Here is a 19,833-nt window from a genome sequence, read left to right on the forward strand (position 1 = left end):
TGTTTTACATCACTTTCCCTGCCCTTGGGATCTGGCCCATGCGTGGTGCAGCTACTTCCATTTATAGCTGCTTGGAAGCTTTTCTCCGTAACAATTTGGTTTCATGGTAAGTATTTTTAGCTTTTTAATTAATTTAGGTCAACATGATGGTTTCTTGTTTCTATTAATTTAGGCAAAATACTTCATCTTCTGAAGATTTTGGTGATTCAACTGAATCGTTTCAATTCACCAAACTTATTGACACGGAAGTTGTACACCCCCATCACCTTTCCATCACAATTAAATTTGACAAATTATGTAGCAAGGAATGCTGACCAACACAATTATGAGTTGTATGCCGTGGCGAACCACTATGGTAGCCCGGAATGTGGTCACTACACAGCACACATCAAGGTGCAACTTCTAATTATTGTTGATTATATATACATAAGCAAATTATATTAGTAAAACTGCTTATGTAATTTAAATGTTTTGGCTGGAGATTGATTTTTATGATCACTCCATAGGTATGAAAGAGTAATAATGACTATTTTTGCCCTAATGCGGCTACTTAAAAGAGTAATAATCACTACAAGAAATCTGACCATTTACGACGGTTTTTTTGAACTGAAATCGTCGTAATTGAGCCAATTACGACGGAAAAAAATCGTCGTTTTTGGTCGAGTAGTAAGTTCGTTTTTTCGTCACAAAATAAAATTACGTCGTAAGTTGGTGAAAGTGGGCCCACAATAATAATAAATAAACTTACGACGAAAATATTCGTCGTATGTTGTTAACATCCGACGGAAAAAATCGTCGTATGTTGTTAACATCCGACGGAAAAAATCGTCAGTTTAAATATTTTGGGACCCACCTTTAATAAATTACTAAAACAATACAATGAACAATCGTCATAAATAACCCAGAATTTCCGTCGTAAGTTTTATTCTCAAAAAGGCTATTCTGGTTCCACCCATTCAACTTTCAAATTAAATTCTAAATACAATTGAATCCCAATTCAACACAAAATTAAAATTTGAATTTTATAACAAGCAATTATGCACACAATTATACAAATCAAAAGTTGAAAATACCATAATTTACATAAATATTCTCATAGCCACAAAACTTCTAGAATAATATTTAACCTTTCGATATGTAATACAAAAATGTAAATACCATTATACAACTGAGCAGTAGTTTCAGGTGCGGTACCAGCAACTTCACTATAATGCGCTTGTTGCACAGGCATGTTGTATGCTTGGGTCTGTCTAGCAGGCACATAGTACACTGGGTATTGCTGCTCAACTGCAGGATGGTGAGAATGTTGTGGTTGCTGGGAAGAATATACACGATAGTATGCTTGCATTGGCACTGCTCCCATGGGAAGATGTTGGACATACTGCGAACCAGCATGAATGAACTGAGGTTGCTGCAACTGTGGATGACGTTGCAGATAATATTGAGTTGGCAACAAATACCCAGAGTCTTGATATTGTTGTTGCATATGCATTCTTGAATCAGTGATCTTCTGTTCAACAGGATTAGTAGTAACCCTACTTTGAACAGGTGCATATTGCACATTTGGGTCTTGATACATCATAGGCCTTTGGCGAGACAATGGGTTTGTAATGCTACTGTCACTACACAAATAAAAAACACAAAAGCTCAACTGATAGCAGTTCAAAGACAACTATAAATACAAACATAATGCAATGCGTTAAATCTCTTAAAAATTAACAACTTGAAACATCAACTTACACTGGGCATTTGAGCAACCTGGCATAATCTAGCAATAACGACTACAATTAACTAGTTTCATAGCATATAGGCACATAATTAAAACATGTATTAATTAGGCACCGTGCACCGTAAACTAGCATATCGAACATTTAATTATGAATATTTTACCCTATACTGCACAAATTTCATTCCATTTTTATTCACTCGACCAAACCCAACTCTATTTAAACCCACTGTCTCCCTTCCTCACATCTCTCTCTCTCTCACCCCTTCCTCACATCTCTCTCTCTCTCACCTTAATATATAGCATCTGTCTATTTCTCTACTCAATCTATCAAGAAGTTATACCAATCAACTTCAAAACATTTTGCAAGGTTTAACTGTATAAGTCGGAAGATATTTTTATTGAACATTGATCACCTGAATTGAGTGATTGAAAAACCCGCTCATTAGCTGCTTGTGACACTTAGAAAGACATGGATACCCCTTTGCGTTCGTCAGAAAAGACTGTAAAATTAAGTACATGAGAGCAAGTATTAATAACTCAAAACCTTTGCAGAGGCGCAAAGTGCAAAGAGTGTCCATGATTTATACATTTGTATAAATGATGGCTGCTCTAACAGGCTCTCCGAACCAACGCCCAAGTGAATTTGCTGAAGGAAGTGAAGGCCTAATTAACAACAGATACACTTTATAAGATATATTTCAGAATAATATGTATCCTAGTTGCAAACTTTGTAACAGTTATTTATAAAACTTTACTCACGAGATATCAAGTGCAATTGATAACTGGCTGTGATGCTCACGTAGAATACGAAAGGAATTCCATAATTCCCAAGAGTCCATCTGTTCTCTCTAAAAGAAAAAACAAGAGCACTTATAAAATGACAGTTAAATGGCATTCATCATATATATATACACAGAAAATTTTGAAAAAAATTCAGTAAGACGAAAATTACTCTCATCAAGGAAGACATACAATAGTAAGCTATTTTCCTGCTGAAGGCACCCAAACCTAACTCAAAAGATATCTTGAAAAGAGGACCATTTTGGTAATGTACAGCATATACATAATGCTCAAAAGACAAAAGGTATAACTCCCGGATGGTCAAACAGAATAGAAGTTAGAGGCCCTGTAACTGAGAGTGAGTAAGATGTGTTTATCAGTGTCACAACAGCAAGTTTTTTCTAAAAGCTATTATGTCCAACCAAAACAAGCATTGGTAATTAATTAGACTCTTCATCATTAACACTAGACAAAAAATGAACTAGCACGCCATGCTTGCAACCACGCAACATTTATCAGTACGACTACACTTTCCGTAATCCTAAAATCTTAGATTCAATACAAACATCACATTATCCAATATCAAATTCAAATAATTATAAAACCTAATTATCAAATTGAACAGAATAAAAAAGAGTAATAGGTATTAGTTTATAAAATAAATCAAAAACAACACCAAAACAAGATTATAGCCGTAAACACAGACCTCAATATTCATAATCTCTCCCAAAATCGAAGAACTTGTAATCGAATAGCTTCCTTGTTTCTCGAATCTAGGACCACTAATTGGACTCGGTGTATTTTCAAATTCATTTTCGTTTGCTTGAAATTGAAGAGAGTTGTGGTTGTAATTCGACACTGTTACTGATCAAGCTGAGAATAGAACAAGATACATAAAGTAAAGATAAGGATGGTGTGGCATTGAGAAGGAAGGTGAAGGAGTGCGGGAGGCCGAGATTGTGAGATTTAAAGTTTTGGGGAAGAGTAAGGTAGAGAGAAAATAGGGTTATGACGATTAATCCGTTAAATAGCTGGGTTTTTTTTTTATAATTTAGCTGATGTTTTGTTAATAAACGATATTTAACAAATTTAAATAAGATTTTTTTTGTCGTTAAATAAGAATGATAAATGTCTAATTAGAAGAAATATTAAGGTACAAAATGATAATTTACTATTTAACATTATATTTATGTTGAATAATACATTTGTTTAATTAAAAAATGCAAAGGTTTTATTGAAAGTAACGGGGTTCGTGATATAATTTTATTTGGTTTGACATTTTAACAATCAAGCATTAGTTTGACTAGTACGGCTAGCTAATATTTAATCCTGAATTAGTGTTACGACTATTTTAAAAATATTTTTCAACGATCTAACTGTATGGATGTCAATAGATATATATATTAGTGATATAACCAAAATTTCATATCAAACTAATTTTATTTGGTTTGACATTTTAACAGTCAAACATCAGTTTGACTAGTACAACTAACTAGTATTGAATCTTGAATTATTGTTTCGATTATTTTAAAAATATTTTTCAACGATCCAACTGTATGATGTCAATAGATATATATTAGTTATATAACCAAAATTTTATATCATAATAATTTTATTTGGTTTGATATTTTAACAGTCAAGCATCATTTTGACTAGTACAGCTAACTGCTGTTGAATCTTGAATTAGTGTTTCGATTATTTTAAAAATATTTATCAACGATCCAACCATATGGATGTGAATACATATATATATTAGTGATGTAACCAAAATTTCATATCAAAATAGTTTTATTTGGTTTGCCATTTTAACAGTTAAACGTTAGTTTGACTAGTACAACTAACTAGTGTTTAATCCTAAATTGGTGTTTCGATTATTTTACTAATATTTTTCAACGATCCAACCGTATGGATGTAAATAGATATATATATTAGTGATATAATCAAAATTTCATATCAAAATAAATTTATTTGGTTTCACATTTTAACAGTCAAACATTAGTTTGACTAGTACAATTAACTAGTGTTTAGTTCAGAATTTGTGTTACTACTATTTTAAAAATATTTTTCAACGATCTAACCATATGGATGTCAATAGATATATATATTAGTGATATAACCAAAATTTCATATCAAAATAATTTTATATGATTTGTCATTTTAACAGTCAAGTATTAGTTTGACTAGTACGGCTAGCTAATGTTTAATCCTGAATTGGTGTTTTGATTATTTTAAAAATATTTTCAAACGATCCAACCGTATGAATTTCAATAGATATATATATTAGTGATATAACCAAAATTTCATATCAAGATAATTTTATTTGGTTTGACATTTTAACATTCAAGCATCAGTTTGACTAGTACATCTAACTAATGTTTACTTCTGAATTTGTGTTTCGATTATTTTAAAAATATTTTTCAACGATCCAACCGTATGGATGTAAATAGATATATAAATTAGTGATATAACCAAAATTTCATATCAAAATAATTTTATTTGGTTTGACATTTTAACTGTCAAAGATCAGTTTGACTAGTACATGTAAGTAGTGTTTAATCCTGAATTGATGTTTCGATTATTTTAAAAATATTTTTCAACGATCCAACCGTACGGATGTCAAAACATATATATATTAGTGATATAACCAAATTTTCGTATCAAAATAATTTTATTTGGTTTGTCATTTTAACAGTCAATCATCAGTTTGACTAGTACAACTAACTAGTGTTTACTTTTGCATTGATGTTTCGATTATTTTAAAAATATTTTTGAATGATCCAACCGTATGGATGTAAATATATATATATATATATATATATATATATATATATATATATATATATATATATATTAGTGATATAACCAAAATTTAATGTCAAAATATTTTTATCAGGTTTGTCATTTTAACAGTCAAACATCAGTTTGACTAGTACTGTTAACTAGTGTTTAATCCTGAGTTGATGTTTCGATTATTTTAAAAATATTTTTGAACGATCCAACCGTATGAATGTATATATATATATATATATATGAGTGATATAACCAAAATTTCATATCAAAATAATTATAGTTGGTTTGCCATTTTAACAGTCAAACATTAGTTTGACCAGTACAGTTAACTAGTATTTAATTCTAAATCGGTGTTTCGATTATTTTAAAAATATTTTTGAACGATACAACTATATGGATTTCAATTGATATATATTAGTGATATTACAAAAATTAATTGTCAAAATAATTTTATCTGATTTGCCAATTTACCAGTGAAGCATCAGTTGGACTAGTACTGTTAACTAGTGTTTATTCCTAGATTGGTGTTACGATTATTTTAAAAATATTTTTGAACGATCCAACCATATGGATGATTATATATCTATATATATATTAGTGATATAATCAATGTTTCATATTAAATTATTTTATCAAAATTTATACTTTTTTACAGAAATTCTTGAAATGTCGCCCAAACAAATAAATGCTGACATTAATATGGTTGGATCATGAAATAATATTTCTTAAAAATTGAAATTATAAAAAATCATGTGCTAATTTACGACAGAACCCGTCATAAATTATTATCTGCAAAAAAATTGAGAAAAGTCAAATTTACCGCCAAAAATTTGGGGAAAAAGTTAAATTTTCCTCTTTAATAACTTACGACGAATTTTAATTTCCGTCGTAAATTGGACGTTCAATATTTTCCCCGCCAAAAATTTGGGGAAAAAGGTAAATTTCCCTCTTTGATAACTTACGACGAATTTTAATTTCCGTCATAAATTTGACGATCCGATTTTTTCCATCGCACATATTTCGTTGTAAATTTTGATTAAATATTTTTTTTTCAATTTCAAGTTAAAATTTTAATAAAAATTATTAACTTACGACGAAATGTTTAAATCGTCGCAACTTCAAATAATTTTTATTTTTGTTTAATCGTGTCGTGCATAATTTTATTAATAAAATACTAAACTTACGACAGTTTTGTGTTTCGTCATAAATAATTACGACGTTTTACTTTTTTCCATCATAAGTTGGGCGCACTTTTTTTTCCGTCGTAAGTTGGCCGTCGTAATTGACCTATTTTGTTGTAGTAAATTTCTAAATTTGGCTATGCAGTTTCTTAAGTAAAACCAGTGGTACAACTTCGATGATTCTCAAGTAACACCAATTGATGACGAAAGCGAGAGATCCGATGCAGCTTATCTCCTTTTTTGATCATACAGGTACAAATTATATTGTCTCTGTTACAACCATGTTTTTACAGTTTTTTTTGGATATTTATCAAATTTTTTATATTTCAAAATTTACCAAAAATAATTAACCGTCTCACAACTTTCTCACTTTTCTTCCCTTTTCACACTACTTTTACTCCACTATCTTTTTTTTATACATTAAAAATTAATAAATACCACCATTTCATCCATTTTTTTTTCTTTTTTTTCACTAATTTATATATATTTCTTAATTTCTGTGCTCAAACCAAATATAACAAATTGACTGGGACGGAGGAAGTAAATATTATCTTTAAGGTAGTTAGTAGGTTGTGGTACTGGAAAATGAGAAATGCTCGACATTTGTTGTAAGATGATATACATGCACCCACAAGAATAAAGAATAATTTTAAATGCACCTAGGTCATGACACTATTAACAAGCTACATAGATCGATAAATTATAGTACGGGCAAGTCAAATATTGTTAAAATCGACATACTGATGAAAATTAGTCTTGCAACCTGAATTTTCTTTACTACATCTACAAACTGATGCAGGTGATAACATTTAATGAGTTTTATATAGACTCGGCAAAAATGGATGCAAAATCATGAAATCAGTACAAAATCACATTTCTAAAAATAAATTTCGTTGGATTTTTATCACACATTTCTCCACAAATATAGATTGATAGAGTGACAACCATATATGGATCCATGTCGGGGTATTCCTCTCGGACACACTTTGATGGGTGTACAGTGTACTCAATTGAATTTATAAGTAGGGATGACAATCGGGTTGGTCGGAACGGGTTTGACAAAATCAAAACCGAACTCGATTATTTTTTGCTAAACCCGAACCCGAATCCAGAAAAACCTGAAACACTAAACCCGAACCCGAACCTATCGGGTTCGGTTCGGGTTCGGGTTTGTAGATCGCTATCTAATTGTACCTTAATTTGCACAAACTCTAGTGAAAAATTACTATGATCTGATATGAGCAAAGTGCTCATAAATACGATGATATTGAAATTTTTGGGGTTGAATTAAAGAGTTCAGATAAGACAATGGATCATACCTGTGTGAATAAAACTTTTAGTAAAATAATGCAATAATTTTGACATTTAGTATACTTGTATTGAACATGCTTAAAACATATTTAAACGACTTTAATGCGATAGTTTATAAAAATTAATTTTTTTAGTACTAATATTAGTAATATATTATATTATATATTATATTACTACATATAAAATATAAAATATTATTTATATATTAACACGGGTTTCAGATCGGGTTCGGGTTCAGGTCAGAATGGAACGGGTTTCGGGTTTTCGGGTTCGGGTCGGAACGGTATGCCTTAAATCCAAACCCGACCCGAAAATGGTTCGGGTTTAAAAATCAAATCCAAACCCGAATCCAAACCCGAAATATTCGAGTTCGGTAAAACCCAATCGGATCGGTACGGATCAGGTATTCATCAGTTCAGTATAAATTGTCATCCCTATTTATAAGTCGTTCAATATCAAGCATCTCATTTTTATTATCCCCAAATTCTCCGAATCAACTTGTTTGTCCATTTGTCGTGTATAACTGTATGTATGTACATTACATGTAAAGAATTTACATATATAATTGAAAACGTTTTTTTTTACTTTTTTTATTGTAAATTACTTTTCTTACCTATTAGTAATAACTAGCCTAAAACCAGTGTGATGCCTAAAACCAGTGTGATGCACGGTTGTTCGCACGGGTTGTTTTATCGCACGGTTGTTCTAAATAATTATTATATATTATTTTATTAAATATATTTCTTAAAAGAATAGTTTGACTTTAATATCAATTAGAATGGTATATGGTTCAATTTGATTTAAAAATTTAAATTGATAGGGAAAAATTAACGATTAGAATTCGCCAATCAAACTTTTATAATTTTTTCAATTATAACATAGTAAATTATGACCCAATTTTTATATAATCAAATAAATTAGTTACTGTTCGTTCGGTGATTAATCAGTAGGGGTGAGCGCGGTGCGGGCGGTGCAGTTTTTTTCTTAAACCGCAAACCAAACCGCACATGCGGTTTGCTCAAATTTCCAAACCGCAACCACACCGCATACCCTCGAAAACCGCATAAATCACACCACGAAAATGCGGTGTGGTGTGGTGCGGTTCACTGCGGTTTATACTTTACAAGTTCAAAAAAATTAACTAAATACAAAACTTAAATTTAATCAAATTTCCGAAAATAGTTTTAGTCAATCAGAATGCAACATCTTAGTTCCCTAGTATAAATACTTGTATTTTGATTTTCCCAGTGAATAAATACAAATTAGAGATTGTATAGTCTCTTTTTTATTTGTATTTGTCAGAAGATCGTGTGATCCATTTGAATTCCTTAATGAATTTAACATATAATTCTAACTCAATAAGGATGCTATGGTTATTTGGTGAAATTCAGTTTAACTAAGAACATAAAATGGTTCTTTATGTTACCCGATAGGAATATAAGTGTGTATGTATATATATATATATTTATTTATTTATAATATATTAAATATTGCGGTGCGGTGCGGTTTGAACCGTATTTCAGAAATTTAAAACCACAACCCGCACTGCACCGCGCGGTTTATTAAAAATTCAAACCGTAACCGCATCACAAAAATTAAAAATCGCGTTTTGCAGTGTGGTTTTGTGCGGTGCGGGCGGTTTTTGCGGTTTGTGCGGTTTTCTGCTCACCCCTATTAATCAATCATCGACTTTCAGAACAGAGGTCGCGTGTACTAAAAAAACATGTAATACATCAATTTTTTTAATATTTCGTCTTTTATATAATAATAATAGATAGATAGATAGTAATAGATAGATATTTATAATAATTTATAATTAAGTTAGTTATTTATAATTAAGTAATTATGGAAGACGAAAGGGATGCTTTGAATTGTTTTGTAAATCCGTAATACAGGAAGGAATAATGAATTTTGGGGGTGTTGCGCTGAGATTAGGTTTCACGTGAAGTTGAAGTTGAAGTAGTGCGAAGAGTTTGTTGTTTTATTGGAATGGCAATAATAGAGTTTAATATTAATTAATTCGATAATAAAAAAGGGTAATTGAGTAATTTCAGCAAGTACCAACCGACCGACAACCAAACTTTTAATATTTCGTCTATTATAATATAATATATAGTATAGTATAGATGGGGAATATATATTTTATATTTTTGTAATCTAAAGGCTGAAGCTAATTTTTAATGTTCTCTAATCTAAGTTTATTTTTAAAAATTATACTTCTTTATTTTACAGTACTAATCTGATTTCTTTTTGTTTTTTTATAAATATATAAATAGTTACTTATATCCTATTCTGAATTATGAAAGCACGGTACCATATGTGCAGCAAAAGCAGATCAAATTGTATTGTTCCACTATCAAATTTCCCACTTTCTCCCATAACAATATTATAAGCCACAGCATCAAATGGATCCATTTGAGTTTTGGCCTATGAAGCATTTTTTGAGAATTAAGAGAACAAGACTTGTATTTATTATTATTATATTATGATATCATAATAGTTATATTTGTAATATCCTATTAGAAATTAGAATAACATAAATAATAATAATTTTATGCTTACAAAATTATTATACAAATATACTTTAGTAAAATAGAATTTATCCAAACCGGTCCAAAATCACATTTGTTTGAAAATGGAATTTGGATCATAAACCAATCCAAATCCATATTTAACGGTCCAAAACCATGTATATCCATTTTTTGACAGGTATAGTTTTATACTCCCTCCGTCCCTCCCAAATGTTTACATTTGGGTGGGGCGCGGAGTTTAAGAAAAATGATAAAGTAGTGGAGAAAAGTTGAAAAAGTGAGTAAAGTAGTGAGACCAATTAATATTATATGTATAAAGTGGGTATAGTGGAGGAAAGTAGTGGATGTAGTTAATTTAAAAATTATAAAAACTTTACTATTTTTGGAAAATTTTGAAATGTAAACAATTGGAAGGGACATCCCAAAAAGGAAAGTGTAAACAAATGGGAGGGACAGAGGGAGTACATGTTTTACTCCTTATACCGTTTGTAACCTTCCGGACTAATTCCATGTTTTACATATTTGTCAGACTTTGGCTCTTTTAGGGAGAGATCATAGTGAAGTCCACTTGCAGTGCTTCCAGAAGCGATCTTCACGTGCTGCACTCAACACTGATGCTACTTCTGTTGAATTAGATTAGCTAAAAATACATTTTACTTTTACTAGTTTAGATTTGCTGATGCTATCCTCCAAATACACTGTGGTCCTGTCGAGTTAACCGTGCGTGTCACTGTTACTGTTTTCCTGATTTACAGGTGTTGGACCAGGACAAGACGGCCCAAAGGAATTATAGTTAGAATAATTACAATACATTATGTAAAGTCCAAGAAGGCCCACATTGTAAGAATTGAGCCCATTTGAGACTTAGTATAAATAAAAGACAACAATCCCATTTAGAGGGGTTGGGAAAATTAAGCAAAGAAGATCATCTCCTAAAACTGTAGTCTAATAATAATAATATTATTAGAACATCATTTGGCGCTAGAAGGAGCTTTGCTTTAACAAGATCCAACCAGAAGATGATTGTAGAAGAGCTTGATCCGGGAACCGCCGGACCGACTCAGGTAAAGGAGTTGACGGCAGAAGATGCCGCCGACCCCTCGACCCACGGCGATCGCGAGCTCCCTAAACAACCGGCATTGAAGCCGAAATGTTTGTTCCCTCCACCTGAGGCTCCTCCAGAAGACCAATTTCTAGGCTTGAAGGACTCACTCCAAAGGGACAGAAAAAGAAAAACTGCGTCAGATCAGCGTTTTAGAGTTCAAACTTCTAAAGGAAAGAAAGTCCTCTCGAGCGACATGCGATTGCATTTGGAAAAGAAAGAAAGGCTAAAAGCCCAAAACCAAGAGAATCCAGAAGACTCACTTGATTCAGATGAAGAACTCGAGTTTCTAGAACACGAAGCTCAAAGATTGCAGGCTAAGCTTGAGCGAAAACGCGAGATTCACCGTCTTCGTCGAGAGCTCCAACAAGCCCAAGTTCAAAATGAAGGACAAGGCGATGAATTTTATGACGAGGACGATGCGGAGTACGAGTATGAACCGTCGGCAGAGTCGACATATTCGCAACCTCGCGAACGTCGACAGAGGACGGTGTCATCTGCCGATGTCTCGCGTCAGACAGAATCCACGATATCTATATCTCACGAGGAATTCGCTAAAATGCAGGAGGAAATCGCCCAGATGCGTACCTTGATGAGAAATCAGGCAGGCTTTGAAACCGTTTCCGAGAGCCCCCTATCATTAGTGCTTGAGAAGGCGCGCATCGACAGGACGTTGAAGACACCTGCCCTCGATCATTTCGACGGATCCTCGGACCCGTTAGCATTTCTAAACACGTTTGATGGTCGCATGGCTTTCTTCGGCCACTCGGAGATCGCTAGGTGTCAGTTCTTCTCCACTTGCCTTCAAGGCACGGCTCTCCGATGGTACAGTAACTTGCCACCTCGGTCAATCGACTCGTGGACAACTCTGAAAAGCAAGTTTCTAGCCCGGTTCTCCAGCAACTACAAAGGAATCAAAGTTACAGCATCCTTGATGACAATGCATCAATGCTCCGGCAAAAGTCTCAGGAGTTTTCTAACCCGGTTCAGAGAAGAGATAGCAGAAATTCCAGACTTAATAGAACAGATGGCTGTCAATTTCCTGACAGCGGGCATCGATAAGTCTAGGCATGGCCTCCTTCTAGAAGAGATCTTTGAAAAAAGGCCGAAAACCCTACAGGCCGCATTCCAGATTATAGAACACCGCATGATGCTTCAAGAAGCGGTAAGCTGTATACAATCTCCACGGAGATCGTCAAAATATGAACGACGCCGAAGCTACAGTCCACGATCCCCTGCGAGGGAAAGGCGCCGAGAGCGCCGTAGGTCGCCCCCGCCTCACACATCGGACCTTCCCCCGAGGGATAGAAGAGAAAGAGATTTGCAGCCACACAATCGATCTGAAAAAGAGTTCACTAAACTCAACACCGAAAAAACGACAATTTTGGCGGTGTTAAAAACGGAACCGGATTATCGCCCTCCAAGACCCATGAAACCTGGAAGACCCCCAAGCTCCAGATATTGTGAATATCATGAAGACACCGGCCATACAACAGAGCAATGTTTTCAACTTAGCAATCTCATCGAAGGAAAAATTCGTCGAGGGCAACTAGTCCACTATGTGCAGCACGATGATGAACCCAGACGTCACCGTCGAGACGAGGACGATCGTGTAATCGACGTTATTTTTGGTGGCGTAGCCGCCGGGGGCCTCTCCCACAACTCTCGCAAGATTTATGCTTGAGAAGTCTTTAATGTCAATCCCTCGACAGCTAAACGCCCTCGAGCGAATCCCTCCCCCGTCATCTCTTTCTCTGATGACGATTATCGTCCCGGTCTCATCGAAGGTCATCAAGATGCTCTTGTCATCACAACACGTGTGGGAAACAACACGGTTAAGAAAATGTTGGTCGATAATGGTAGCTCTGTCGACGTGTTATATCACCATGCTTTTTCCCGAATGGACATAGGAGATCGAAGACTCGAAAACTCCCGAACCCCGTTATACGGGTTCACAGGCAATGAGGTTCACGTTGTAGGAACCATCGACATGCCAGTGCTTTTCGGCTCCCCACCCTGTCAGATTTAGAAAATGGTCAAATTCCATGTGATTAGCGCTTCCTCAATCTTCAACGCCATTTTGGGACGAACAACGATCACCGCACTCCGAGCTATAACATCTATCTCCCACTTAAAAATGAAGTTTCCCACAGATTTCGGCGTGGGAGAAATGATTGGGGATCAAATAACAGCAAGACAATGCTACATAACCACCGTTTCTCCAAGAAAAAAGACAGAGGAAGAGTTAGGAGTTAATCAAGTGCTAGACATCGATCCAAGAGAATTGATCGACTCATCCACAAGCAATTCATGCTCCCCTCTCGAGAAAACAGAAGATATAGAAGTATTTGAAGTAACCCCCGATAAAACAACAAGAATCGGCAAAAACCTCTCACCAGATCTCAAAAAAGAAATCACGAACCTCATCAGGGAATTTTCCGATATTTTTGCTTGGGTCCCGAGGGACATGCCTGGCATCCCAGAGACCATTGCTCGACATTCGCTGCACATCAGTAAGGACACCAGGCCTGTGCGACAGAAATAACGCATATTCTTGGCCGAGAAAAGAGCAGCCATCGACCAAGAGGTCGACAGACTCCTCGACGCCGGCTTCATCGAGCCCGTGCAATTCCCCACATGGATATCAAACGTAGTTCTGGTTAAGAAAAACAATGGGAAGTGGAGAATGTGCATTGATTATTCAGATGTGAATAGGGCGTGCCCTAAAGATTTTTACCCTTTGCCCAATATCGACCAACTCATCGACGCCACAGCGGGAAATGAACTCCTGTCCTTTATGAACGCCTTTTCGGGGTATAATCAAATTAAAATGGATTCCCATGACTGGAAACAAACTGCTTTCATCACTCACAGGGGGGTCTTTGGATATAAAGTAATGTCCTTCGGACTAATCAATGCGGGCGCTACTTTTCAGCAGACAATGGATAAAATATTCTCCTCGCAGATAGGAAGAAACATGCTAATATACGTTGATGACATGATCACAAAGTCAAAAGCTACATCCGACCACGTGACAGACCTTCGAGAAACGTTCACCAACGCAAGGGCAAATAACATGCGACTGAACCCGACAAAGTGTTCATTCGGCCTTACTGCAGGTAAATTTTTGGGGTTCCTGGTTACCCAGAAAGGCATCGAGGCCGATCCAGCTCAGACAAAAGCTATTCTAGAAATGAGCAAACCAAGATCCATTAAGGACTTACAAAAGCTCACATGGTGTATAGCCGCACTTCGAAGGTTCATTCCTCAATCTTCAAAGAGATGCCTCCCATTTTTCTCTGCAATGAAAAAAGCTTCCAGATCATCGCAGTTTGAATGGAACGAAGACTGTGAAAAAAATTTCACGGAGTTAAAGATGTTTTTGACAAATCCTCCAGTTTTAACACGACCCTTAACAGGTGAGCCGCTACGGGTATATCTCTCAGCTTCCGACGAAACTGTCGCGGCAGTATTGGTCCGTGTCGATGAGGGAAAAGATATTCCTGTATATTACATCAGTCACTCACTTCGAGACGCGGAAACAAGATACCCTCAAGTCGAGAAACTCGTATACGCTCTCGTTATCGCGAGTCGTAAGCTACGCCATTATTTTCAAGCGAGAGAAATCCATGTTCTGACCAATCTTCCTCTGAAAAGAATCCTGCACAAGCCCGACATAACAGGCAGGCTCGCAGCTTGGACCATCGAGTTAAGCCAGTTCTACATCGAGTATAAACCTCGAACGACGATCAAGGCCCAAGTTCTCTCAGATTTCATCGCCGAATGCCAGTTCCAATCCAAGACACACAAACCTGAAGAGGATCAGTCTCGTCCGTGGCTTCTGTTCGTTGATGGTTCCTCGACATCCAGCTCTGGAGGAGCAGGGGTCATATTAATCAGCCCAGGAGGATTCAAAATTCAGCAGGCTCTCAAGTTCGGGTTCTCCGCCACAAACAACGTGGCCGAGTACGAGGCACTCATTGCCGGGCTAAAGCTCGCATCCGATCTCGAAGCAGAGGTCATTGACATATTTGGGGATTCTCAGTTGGTTTACAAACAGATAAGTGGCGAATTTAAGACGCATAATGAAAGGATGGCCCGATATTTAACAAGAACACAAGAGCTTCTTAGCAAATTCCCTTCATGGAAAATGTCAAACGTCGACAGGGAGGAGAACCAGTGGGCCGACTCTCTAGCCAAACTAGCCTCTTCCAACCTCCCCACTAATCTCAGCCCAACATACGTCGACATTTTGGAGACCCCCTCTATCGACGAAGTATCAGTCAATCAAATCCAGGCTAGGCTCGATTGGCGCCAACCCTTCCTTGAGTACATTATCGACAACAAGTTGCCTGAGCATAAGTCCGAAGCCCGCGCTCTCATGTTCAAAGCCAGGAACTACTGTGTTGTGGGCTCGGAGTTATATCGACGTGCCCTCTCTAAGCCTCTACTCCGTTGCTTGTTTCCAGAAGAGGCCCTCCAAGCGATCGTAGAAATACATACGGGAATCTGTGCTTGACAAGGCCTGTTCTGGCCTACAATCCGGAAAGATTGTGAAAATTACGTCAAGAAATGTCAAGCATGTCAGCTGCATGGAAATGTAAACCGTCGACCCACGACTGAGTTAAACTCTATTCTTAGCCCATGCCCATTTTTCCAATGGGGAATAGATATTGTGGGTCCCTTTCAAAGATCCAAAAATCAGTGCCAATACATCGTAGTCGCTGTGGATTACGCAACCAAATGGGTCGAAGCAAAACCCCTTGCTAAAATTCAAGAAAAAAAGATGATAGAATTCTTTATGGAATACATTGTCTTTCGCTTTGGGATCCCCAGAATTTTAGTTTCTGATAATGGCACTCAGTTTGTAGGAAAATAATTTGAGGAGGCCCTGCTTGAATTAAAAGTCCAGCACATCAAAGCATCTGTAGCATACCCCCAAGCAAATGGACTAGCAGAGGTAACAAATAGAACCATCCTACAAGGCCTGAAGAAAAGAATTGAAGAAATACCCCGATGTTGGGTCGACGAACTTTCGAATGTATTGTGGTCGTATAGGACGACTCCCCGAAGTGCGACGGGCGAAACTCCCTTCCGACTTGCATACGAAGTCGATGCCGTCATACCTGTCGAGATAAGTCTCACCTCACCACGGGTCGACGTATTCGATCCTGCTCTATCTCTCGTCGGACTTCGCCTTCACAATGATCTGTTAGAAGAAACAAGGGAAGAAGCCCGAATGCGGATGATCGCCCAACAAGAAAAAACTGCAAGGTACTTCAACAAAAAAGTCAAACCCAAAGACTTCAAGGTCAACGACCTTGTCTTAAGAGATTCCGCAGCATCACAACCCACTGTCTCAGGAAAATTCAAACCAGCATGGGAAGGCCCTTATCGGATCTCGAGACTTGTAAGTACGGGGACCTATGAGCTTGCTCACCTCGACGGGAAACCCATCAAAAATGCCTGGAATGGAATTCACCTCAAAAAGTTCTATCAGTAATTTAATCTCAGTTGTAACTTGTTATCTTGAGGCAGTAAATGCCATTTCAAAGACAAACCCTCGATGTAATGGGGGTCGTTACGAGGCTCCTACCGAGGGGTGTTTAGGTTATGATGAACAAATTCCTTTAATTTGGAAAAAGCACAGACTTTCACTTTCTTCGCTCCTTACTTAACTAAAAACAATATATATATATATATATATATATATATATATAACTCAAATAATCGGAGACTCGAAAATCATTCATTTCTAGGCAAATGTTTATACAGCCTCTTCATGTCGACGGTCTGGGCAATAAAATCTCTCTCATAATTTAAACACTCAACCACAAACTTGATAAACGGCTTAATATTTCAAACTCGAGACAAATAGATGTTAAAACCAGCCAATATGCAACTGCTTACAACATGGAAATAAACTTAAACAATGGATCGCATACCTTAAACTTCCTACAAATCCATCATCTGGTGTTATCAGTAAAACTCTTAAACACATAAAAATATTCAAATCCGATTACAAAAAACCTCAGGGCATACCCTGCCTTCATGCGTTATCACCCTTCGATGCCAGGTCACGAAGATAGTCATCAAAGGCATGACCCTCGACGGTAATACCAGCCTCTTCCATCCGTCGGAGACATCATCCATAACCGTCGCCCAGAGCACCAGCGATATCTTCAACAGCTTTCTATACTTCTTTCTTCAAATCTTCATTTTCCTTCACGATCAACTTGTAGGAGCCATCCATTCCTTCGACCTGTCGGTCCAAGCCTTGTCGCTTGCTTCTTTCCTCTTCAAGCTCCCTTTCCACCTCGAGCAGTCGACCCTCGAGTTCTCGTATCCTCCCACTCGACACCTGCTCAGCAGCCTCCATCTCAACAACCTTTTTCGACAATGCGGAATTTGCCTTAGACAAATCAGCCACCCTATGCTCGAGTTCCGCAAAACCCACCGCAATCTTCTTCTTTTCCCCCTTCAAGGCAGCAACTTCAGCTTCGAGCTGGGAACAAGCCTCACCATCAACATCAGCCTTGTAATCCTCCAGTATATGCATAAAATCGGAAAGAAACTGTAAAAACAGGGTCGACAACTATGACTATAAACGACTATGACCGAACATGAAAACAAAGGAACATGCACATAAAAAAGAAAGAGAAGGGAATGCACGTACCCGCCCAGCCCGACTCTTACATCGATCAACAAGGTCCTCACGCTTCCTCCCATCATAAGCAACCAAATCCTGAGGTAAGTTAAAGAGATTAAGTGCTCTCAAGGGCACGGTTGATCCCCCCGTCCATCGCTCCGTGGGCTGAATCTCGACCCTCATCACCTCTTTCTTCGATCGAGGGTCGACGGTCTTTCCATAAACCCTTTCCCCGGCGATGGCCACAGTTTTGTTCACACCCTCGACTCCGCCCCCCCGTCCTCCAACAACTACCTCATCATCCTCCCTCCGAAACCGCTTTCGAGGGTTACCTTCCACGCGGACGAGATCTGAAACAACCCTCTCATTGTCTTCAATTACCTTGTTTCCCTGGTCATCGAGCAACTCAATTGAAACTGAATGAGGAACCCCCGACGGTCCAGCCCTGGCCGCATCAGCAGGCTTCCTCGCGGCACGCTGCAGCAACATCATTGCCTTGTCCATTCCTCCTCGAATCCCACCGTCTAAAACCTTTTTAAGTGAAGCACCTTCCACTACAAAGAAACAAACAAAACAACAAGTCAACCATTCTATATATTGGCACTTGCGAAAATTAAAATAAGCAAGAGCCGACGATGACAAGTATAAAAACTAAGTACATGAACAAAATAAGGGCAATAACAAGTAATACATCTCTCTTACAATCGTGCATCCCTAAAAAACCAGAGTCCTTCAAATCTAAGTGCGTATACCATGTCCTCGACCCATGAAACTCATCGAGATAGGCAGTATCGTGCTTCTCCATGTTATTTAAATAATCAATCGAGCCCTGGCTAACTTTCCCGCAAGGCTTTACAAATTCCAAGTCAGGACCCCCAACGTACAGCCATTGCGAGTGATAACCGGAGTTCGATGACCTAACATTAACAATCTTCATCCTTCGATGTCGGGAGTCGAAATATACTTGACCACCATAGTACCGCACACCATAAATAGAGAAAAACAATTTCAGAATCGGTGATCGACCCTTATCACAGCACAGCGCCACAAAACCACTTAACTGAGCAACAGAATTCGGTGTCAGCTGCCCTAGATCACTTAACTATCAAATTTCCCACTTTCTCCCATAACAATATTATAAGCCACAGCATCAAATGGATCCATTTGAGTTTTGGCCTATGAAGCATTTTTTGAGAATTAAGAGAACAAGACTTGTATTTATTATTATTATATTATGATATCATAATAGTTATATTTGTAATATCCTATTAGAAATTAGAATAACATAAATAATAATAATTTTATGCTTACAAAATTATTATACAAATATACTTTAGTAAAATAGAATTTATCCAAACCGGTCCAAAATCACATTTGTTTGAAAATGGAATTTGGATCATAAACCAATCCAAATCCATATTTAACGGTCCAAAACCATGTATATCCATTTTTTGACAGGTATAGTTTTATAGGAGTACATGTTTTACTCCTTATACCGTTTGTAACCTTCCGGACTAATTCCATGTTTTACATATTTGTCAGACTTTGGCTCTTTTAGGGAGAGATCATAGTGAAGTCCACTTGCAGTGCTTCCAGAAGCGATCTTCACGTGCTGCACTCAACACTGATGCTACTTCTGTTGAATTAGATTAGCTAAAAATACATTTTACTTTTACTAGTTTAGATTTGCTGATGCTATCCTCCAAATACACTGTGGTCCTGTCGAGTTAACCGTGCGTGTCACTGTTACTGTTTTCCTG

The 19,833-nt window shown here is 36.9% G+C and overlaps 2 protein-coding genes across 5 annotated transcripts; both read right to left on the reverse strand.

Moving 5' to 3' along the window:
- Positions 1-996: 996 nt before the first annotated feature.
- On the reverse strand, positions 997-3,515 carry LOC141708274 (protein arginine N-methyltransferase 5-like). Of its 4 annotated transcripts, none has more exons than XR_012569426.1 (5): positions 3,216-3,515; positions 2,702-2,861; positions 2,489-2,577; positions 2,143-2,392; positions 997-1,622 (listed from the first exon to the last, which is right to left on the reverse strand). XR_012569426.1 is itself a non-coding variant. In XM_074511808.1 (5 exons), exons 1-5 carry the CDS (start codon positions 3,225-3,227, stop codon positions 1,620-1,622), a joined length of 267 nt encoding a protein of 88 aa, XP_074367909.1. In that variant the 5' UTR covers positions 3,228-3,515; the 3' UTR covers positions 997-1,619. The 4 variants fall into 4 exon arrangements, 2 of the variants coding, with proteins under 2 accessions (XP_074367909.1, XP_074367908.1); XM_074511808.1 differs by lacking the exon at positions 2,702-2,861 and having other exon boundaries at positions 2,143-2,229; positions 2,317-2,392; XM_074511807.1 differs by lacking the exon at positions 3,216-3,515 and having other exon boundaries at positions 2,143-2,229; positions 2,317-2,392; positions 2,682-3,162.
- A 13,795-nt stretch (positions 3,516-17,310) lies between these two features.
- Positions 17,311-18,622, reverse strand: LOC141706230 (uncharacterized). The gene is made up of 2 exons (XM_074509040.1): positions 18,101-18,622; positions 17,311-17,998 (listed from the first exon to the last, which is right to left on the reverse strand). Exons 1-2 carry the CDS (start codon positions 18,575-18,577, stop codon positions 17,618-17,620), a joined length of 858 nt encoding a protein of 285 aa, XP_074365141.1. The 5' UTR covers positions 18,578-18,622; the 3' UTR covers positions 17,311-17,617.
- Positions 18,623-19,833: the final 1,211 nt, after the last annotated feature.

The sequence above is a fragment of the Apium graveolens genome, chromosome 2, assembly GCF_009905375.1.
Source record: "Apium graveolens cultivar Ventura chromosome 2, ASM990537v1, whole genome shotgun sequence".
NCBI lineage: Eukaryota > Viridiplantae > Streptophyta > Magnoliopsida > Apiales > Apiaceae > Apium > Apium graveolens.